Source organism: Salvia splendens, chromosome 11, assembly GCF_004379255.2.
Source record: "Salvia splendens isolate huo1 chromosome 11, SspV2, whole genome shotgun sequence".
NCBI lineage: Eukaryota > Viridiplantae > Streptophyta > Magnoliopsida > Lamiales > Lamiaceae > Salvia > Salvia splendens.
The window spans coordinates 28723293-28731639 of NC_056042.1; the positions used below are offsets into that span (position 1 = coordinate 28723293).

Genomic DNA, 8347 nt, shown 5'->3' on the forward strand with positions numbered 1-8347 from the left:
GAGAGCGATGAGAAAAAAGGATTGGAGTTGGACCTCAATCTCTCTTTGTAGGGAGTGCTTATTAATCATATCTACATTTCTTTCCATTTTATTTTGCTTGTCCATGATCTCAATGAGATCTATCTTTCTCCACTCATTATTGAATTGGTAAAATGTTTTAAAAGCGAGTTAGAATGAGCAAGCCGATAAAGTTACTGGTTCGTTGCTTTTATTGAACTAGTCAAACTGTAATACAAATATATAAAATTAAATATTTATAATATAAAAAATATTAAATATAGTAGTATAAGATATAGACAATTAATTATATATCACAAAATATATTAAATCTCATATATAATTAGTTACATATATATAAATGTAGGACTCATCATCGATTAACATTTTCAACCATTTTTCTACTACATTTCTCATATATGAATTGTGAGTATCAAATAATGTAAAATTAATTTGATTAATTGATTGTAAGTTATTCTCGAAGCTGATAGTTATCCTACGTACATTATAAGTTAATTTTAATATTATTTTATATTTCAAAATAAACATAGAACTAATCTTATACTAATACTCTCTCTATTTTCTAAAAATAAAAATTCTTTGTTTTTTGGTTCATGTCCTAAAAATAGAAACTTTCCATTATAGGAAATGGACCTACAATCAAATAACAATAATTTCACTATTTTTTCTGTTCCTCTTTCTTATTACTACTATTAGTTTTACATTAAAATCTATGCTGTTTTCAAAGTTCTTATTTTTTAGAAATTGGAAGGAGTATATATTATAATCTTTTTTGAAGTATAATGAAGTTATTATTGAATCGTTCTATTGGTAATGAGTTTCTGATATAACATTCACATTAATTAATTGACATGTCAAAGTGAAAAAAATAAAACGTTAAGATGATGCTATTAAATTCAATAGTAATATATTGACGATTGATATTTGGTAAAAGCGCACTCAATTTCTTAAAAACATAAACTTTAAAAATAAAATAAATTTTAATACAAAATTAACAAAAAATAAGAGAGATAAAAGGAAAGAATAGATAAAATACGGAAAAGAAAAAAATATATAGTAAAATTAGTATTAAAAGATTGTGGAGTCCATTTCTTACAATCAAAAGTTTCTATTTTTAGGAAACTGACAAAATATAAAATTGTACTCTAAGCTTTTGCAATTTGCAAATATAACTGAAAGAAAAAACAAGAGTCGTATTTCTCTTTTTACATGGAATCAATGCACCCAGAATGGGAAAGTGTAATGAATTTTTTCTTTCAATCTATATTTAGAAACATTGCCAGGATAAGAAAGTCCAATAATATTATCGCTCACTATATTTAATAAAAAGTAAATTAATTTGGTTTATAGGTACTAAGTCATTTAAAATTGAATTTTAAAAATAGAGTTAACAATCATAAAATTATGAAGTTTACCGAAATTTTAATTTGTGCCGCGTGTTTTTTTTTGTTTGACTACATATGTACCGAACCCGCTTATAGCGGAATCTGACTAATCCTACTCGATCAGGTTTGCGGATTAAGGCCGAAAGTCTCCCAACTGAACCATGCAAATGGTCTTTGAACTATATGTTTCACACGCAAACAGTTTATGAACTTTAAAATAATCCCTACAGTAAGGTATAATCACATTTATGGTACTTTTTCACTATTCATCACAATTTTGCAACAAAAATGCCCCAAAGACATGAAAGATATTTTTGGACTTTCATATCTAGATTATAGATATGATATTTTCTGTCTCTTTCTCTAGTAGTATAGTATGATATTTTATTATAGTTTAAGTGTCTGAAATGATATTTTTTTCACTTTATTTTTACATTCACTTTATGTGATCCTATCTCTCTCTTTCTCTATAACTTTTAGAAAGTAAAATATTAGAATAAAATATAACTATGAAAATCTTAAATATATTAATTATAAAAATTAAAATTATAAATTTTATTATAAAAATAACTTGTAGCTAAAGTTAATTTTGATTGTGATTTAATTATTTTTTTTAAGAGATGGACTAAAATTTGTTGCTATATTTAAAATATAGAGGCAGTATAATTTTAATGGATTGTACTTATAGTATGTTTCTTTATGTTGTTTAGTCAATTTAGTCTTTCGAATTAATAATTACAATAATACCATACATTTAACATAAAAATTGACAAAAATTTCTAACATAATTATATACTACTCCCTCCGTCCCGCTTAACATGACACATTTTCCTTTTTAGTTTGTCCCATCAAAGATGACACATTTCCTTTTTTGGAAACTTTCTCTCTCCAATTAATATACTCAACCACTTTTTCTCACTCCAATTAAAATATTCATCTTTCTTTCTCTCTCTATTTTAATACCTACACCCACATTTTTTCTCTCCAATTAAACATTTTAACCAATAACTTCTAAAATCCCATGCCGGTCAGGAAATGTATCATCTTAGTCGGGACGGAGAGAGTACTAAAAAGTATCCCTTAATAAACAACCATCAAAATCTGGTCAAGGGCAACCCTTTCTCCTGCTTCACTCGAATTAGTAATTCCTCCTTAATTGTGGCTTAAAACAAAGTGCTTCTTCCAATAATTCATTAACACATAATTATTGAAATAACATTTGACGTGGCTGAATAAAATCATGCCAGTAAACAACACACTGTTGTCCAAATTCAACGGATGAATTCATAGCTGGATTCCTGATCACCGATCAGTTTAGTGCAATTCCCAATTCAAAACAACAATTTCAAAAAAGATTGGTCATGACCACTTATGTGATATTAACAGAGGTAAAAAGGAATCTCAATAAGTGATGTTCTATAGGAAGATTCTGTTGGATGGCCATCCTTCACTGCAGTTTGCATTTATGTTAATTAATTTTATGATTATGATATGTTCATTCCTTTCCATGAAAGCTAGTAGTCTAGTACATACTACATATACATCGAGACGTAATAGGGAAATAAATGAGGGCTCTTCTTTACATGTTGCATAAGCCAATACATGAATTAATCTGATCTAATTTACAACCCAATTATTATACTGCTCCTGTAACAATATACTAATAATTTATTAGTTCAACTTTGGGTCGAAATTGTTTATCATCATTTGGTACGTACATATAAATTAGATCGTTTAATTAGTAAATATTTGTGACCTCGAATTATTCGATTTATAGATTTATAAAAAAAAGACAAGTGAGAGTGATATATAAATAATATGATTCAGTTATTTTTACACATTTAGGTATGAGTATGATTTTTATTATTTTAAACAACTGTAATAAAAATTATTTATAAAAATCTTAAAACATTTTATATTGTGGATCATACTTAATTAAAAGAATAATAATAAATAACTATAATCAGTAATAAATCAATTATTAGTATATTATTTATAATTGTTAGATATTACTACTGAATTAATGATTATTAATTTATTAGTATGATATTTGTAATATAATTAATTGAATTATAAATCATACTAATAATAGATAATGATATAATAAAAACTAATGACACTAAAGTGGAGAGAGAGAAAAAAAGAGTAGAGAGTGATATTTCTATATTTAGAAATGAATCGTTTAGAGTGAGATATCCCAAAAAAGGAAAATATGTCACTTAGGGCATCAATAACCCCGTCCCATTTCCGGCCCCAAGTCCCCTCCACGTCATCATTCCTCTACAGTTGCGGCCCAGGCCGCAACTCGGGCCGCAACTAATAAATGACACTATTCACAACTCCAACCTATTTTGAACGTAAAATAAAAAAAGCCAGAAATTTATAACACAGAAAATTTAATTTCACCGAATACTGCAAAATTACAACATATAAATTTTAAAACTGAAAATAAAATACATAAAAACATAACGTCAATGCTGGAAAACGTTGGTGCGAGTCCAAATTTCTTCTATTAGATCGGCTTGGAGGCGAGTGTGTTGTTCCTCTTGGCGCATCGCAGCTGAACGGGTCATGACATTGCGGATGTCGGGAGGAAGGCCCTGCACGGGCGGATCGGTGACAACGTATTTATAGAAAAAATTTTTGAATTAAAAAAAAAAACCGGTTGCGGCCCGACCCGAGGAGCGTGTAACGCTAGGCCGGGACTCGCCAGTTGCGGCCCGTCACCGTGCAACGCCGTCCCAGGCCGGGAACGCGGCCCCGGGACCGGCCTGGGCCGTGACTCTCCTTCGTGTAACGCATGGGATGGGCCGGGACTCGCGACTTGCGGCCCGGCCCGCCGCGTTACAGATGCTCTTAGAGTGGAACGAGGGAGTATTAATTATAATAATCTTGTTGGAATTATTATGTTATAAACTAATAAAGAAAATCCTAATCTAATTATTATAATATGTATCATAGTAATAAATATAATAATAATTTATTCTAATTTCGTAAACTAAAATTCTATTGGGTCGATCTTTACGCAACTCGAAACAAAATACAGTGCACAACAGAAGTTGATACTTGAAATAGAAGCTGAAATATAAATATTAGTTTACAATTATTTGAATATTGTTTAAAAATAAGCACAACCAACCAACCAACCAACCAGGCAAGAGGAGAAATGGAAGAATGCAATTTGGTTATTGCAAGACGTGTGTATGTGTATATAAAAAAAATAGGATTTTAGTGTTAATGAATTAAAAAGGTAAGCTGGCAAACAATATTGTGTTAACTGAAAGTGGATTTATAGCATAAATGAGAATAGGGAAGCGTGATACTCCCCTCTCCCATGCATATTTCATTACACGACAAAAACAAAACCATCATTTCTCTCTAAATCAAATCTAATATATATATCTCCTCATTCCTCTAACTCACTACAACATCATCTTCACCATCTCTCTTTACATATTACTACTAATTTTCTCTCAAATAATATTTGAGGAAAATTAATCAATGGAGAAGGGGAAGTGGAATGGGAGAGGAGATATTATAGCATTCGTGTACATGGTGATAGTGCAGTTAGGGTATGTTGGTATGAATATCATAGCAAAATTGGCGATGAATACCGGAATGAGTCCTTTTGTGCAAGTCGCATATCGCCAACTTTTCGCTACGCTTTCTATTCTTCCTCTTGCTTACTTCATCGAGAGGTATCTATCTATCTATCTATCTATCTATCTATCTATCTATCTATCTATCCAACTATCTGTATGTCTGTCTTCTTCCAAATCAATAGTAGGGTTTGATTGCAGGAAATTGACATAAGGTCCGAAACAATTAAAATCTCAATATATTTACGTATATATAAATATAAATTGTGTTTCTTACCATAAAAATGTTGTTATTTGAATTCTTTTAATTTATGTGTGTGTGTGTGTGTATAAACGCACGCATAAATGATAAATGGTGTGAGAGTGAGGGCACACACATTGCATAGGTATCACGTGATCTACACCAGGCGATATGCTGAAAATTAAGGTTGCTCATGGAATATGTGTCTTCAAACCAGATACACTCCTACATATACATGCATAATTAAATTAAGGTTGCTCATTTTATTACTAGTAGTACTATTTTATTAGGTAATGTAGAATTAACATTAATATTTTTTGAGTAGTTATGATTAATTTTTCATAACCAACTTTTATATCATTTGTTTGCTATGTTGGATTACATATTAACTCCACAAAAACTACTCTCTTCGGTTATAGTATAATGTGAATTTTTGCAGGAATAACCGCCCTAAAATGACACGAAGTATCTTATTCCAGATCTTCTTATGTTCCATATCTGGGTGAGTGAAAAAAAATTAAAAAAAGTAATTGAACATCTGAAAATAAGGCTCATCTTATGAGTAGTATATTTATGGTGCAGAGTGACAGTGAATCAAATCACATATTTCGTGGGACTGAAGAATTCAACTCCAACAATCGCATGCGCGTTAACCAACATTAATCCGGCCGTCACCTTTATCATGGCTGTCGCCTTTCGGTAATTATCTATCAAACCCTAACCCTCTAAATAAATCATATAGGTTTCAGGCTCCACTGACATCCCTATACATGACAGACTGGAAAAGATAGGCGTGAAGACCAGGGCAGGGCAAGCAAAAATAGCGGGGACGGCGTTGTGTGTAGGAGGAGCCCTGTTTTTGTCGTTTTACTCGGGATCCGCGGTCAACATTGGAAAATCCATCTTTCACTGGAAATTTGCAGAGAGGAGTGCTCCAAGCAACACCCACCCCAGTTTAATTCTAGGCCTTTTCTCCTCATTCTCAGTGCTGTTTCTTGGGCTGTCTACTTGATCATCCAAGTAACCACACCACCTCTTCCCATCAATCTCATCTTAATGTTTTATCAAGTCAAATAACTAGAAAAATTAATATAATTAAAATGCAGGCAAAAGTAAGCATGAACTACAATGTTCCCTTCTCATGCACGGCCATAATGTGCGCGATGGCAACTGTCCAGTGTGTGGCCGTGGCCTTCGCCATGGAGCCTACACTATCTGCTTGGTCCCTCGCTTCCGAACTTAGGCTCACCTCATCCATCTACGCAGTATAATATCATTCTCTCATTTCACCAACGTCTATATTCAGTTAGAAACATGCATGACTAATATGCATGTTTGCTGGGAGTAATGTGCTCAGCAGTAGCATTTTGCCTAATGGCATGGTGCATAGACAAGAAAGGCCCTTTATACGTATCCGTGTTTAGCCCTTTGCTACTTGTTATGGTAGCCATCGTCAGCTGGGCTTTACTTGATGAACAAATCTACGTTGGAACGTAAGTCTAATTTATTCTGATTGCTTTACCATTTTAGTCCAGAATATTATGTTTGGTACCTTCGTGTCTTTAACTATAACTAACCGATTTGGTCTGTTTTTGCAGAGTTGTTGGATCTGTGCTTATTGTGGCGGGACTGTACGGAGTGTTGTGGGGCAAGAATAAGGAAAAAGATGTTGCTGAAGCTGTTGCTGAAGCAGAGAAGAAGATGCATGACATGGAAACGAAATCACTCCCGTCATATCCGGATGCATTAAGCAGATATTCTCCGCTAGTACGACTTCCCTAATATTGGTGCTTTTGGACGTTCTTCGTTGTTGAGTTGATTGAGAATCTAACTTGTTTTTTTTACCATGTAATTTACATAATACTATTCCATATCTTATTTACAATGCTGATTTATTTTGCATACATATCTTAGATCAAACGTGATGAAAAAAAGAAAAGAAAACATGTATTGAATGTCTGAACTAGAACAGTAATAAATGAAACCTAGTTTCTTGAGAAATAAAAATGTTCTTGTCAATTAAAATGTGACTTCAAAACAGTTAAACTCACTGTTTATAAGTGATTGCAAAACCCTATGGATTCAAAAAATACACCTGAAAACAGTAAATTGTCCATTTCACCCTTTAAACGACGTCTAATGGTCAAATTTTGTCATATAACATGGTGTAGCTGTGATTTTGATTCTTCACCCTATTTCGCGTTATTTCGACACAATTTTTGTTTCGGAAATTATGGCATCAACTGCGTCACCTACGTCATCAACTCGAGTTGAATCATACTCCATCTCTTGAAAAAGAGTCGACCCTTTACCTGTTTCAGCTGCCTCACTGCTATTTCATATGGAGATTGTTAAAGATGGAAGCAAGTTAAGTGTTGTGAAAGGCTGACTAAGCAAGGTGAGCACAACATGTTCGGTTAAAACGGTTGGAGCGGATGACTAGGGGAAAGATAGCCGTTGGGGACCGCGGGTGTTGCATATAAATGCAAGCATGCGCAGCTGGAGTTAGTTAGATTCATAATCAATTTCACACACTATCTTTGTGAGGCATTAGCTTTGAGAGTTCTTTGTAACTGAGAGCAAGAGAGGGTTTTCTACTTCATCTTGTACATCTCCATCACGTTTCTTGAGAGTAATAAACAGTGTGATCTCCTTTCTCCGTGGACGTAGGCTTCTACAGCTGAATCACAAAATTCTTGATTGTTGTTTCCAATTTGCGTGAGTGTGTATTTGGTGTTCTTCACAAAGCCTGCGATAGATCTTCATCATCTTCGACTTCGAACGACAAATTGGCCCCGTCCGTGGGAAAGATGTCAGCCGCTAGGTTCGATCTCAAGAAGTTCACTGGAAAAAATGATTTCGGATTATGGAGGATCAAGATGCGAGCTATCTTGATCCAACAAGGGCTAGCGGATGCTCTGGATGCCGAGGATGAATCCAAGCAGGAAGGAGAAGTCGATGAGAAGCAGATTGCGGAGAGAAAGGAGATCGTAGAGAAGGCTTATAGCACGCTGATCTTGAGCCTCTCCAATCGAGTTCTGAGAGAAGTCTCGAAGGAAACTACCGCTGCAGGGATCTGGTCGAAACTTGAAGGTATATACTGT

The 8347-nt window shown here is 33.5% G+C and overlaps 1 protein-coding gene across 1 annotated transcript; it reads left to right on the plus strand.

Moving 5' to 3' along the window:
• The first annotated feature begins 4904 nt into the window (after nt 1–4904).
• Nucleotides 4905–6514, plus strand: LOC121754737 (WAT1-related protein At1g09380-like). Its single transcript, XM_042150049.1, has 5 exons — nt 4905–5101; nt 5683–5745; nt 5826–5942; nt 6167–6263; nt 6350–6514. Exons 1-5 carry the CDS (start codon nt 4905–4907, stop codon nt 6512–6514), a joined length of 639 nt encoding a protein of 212 aa, XP_042005983.1.
• The last annotated feature ends 1833 nt before the right edge of the window (nt 6515–8347 follow it).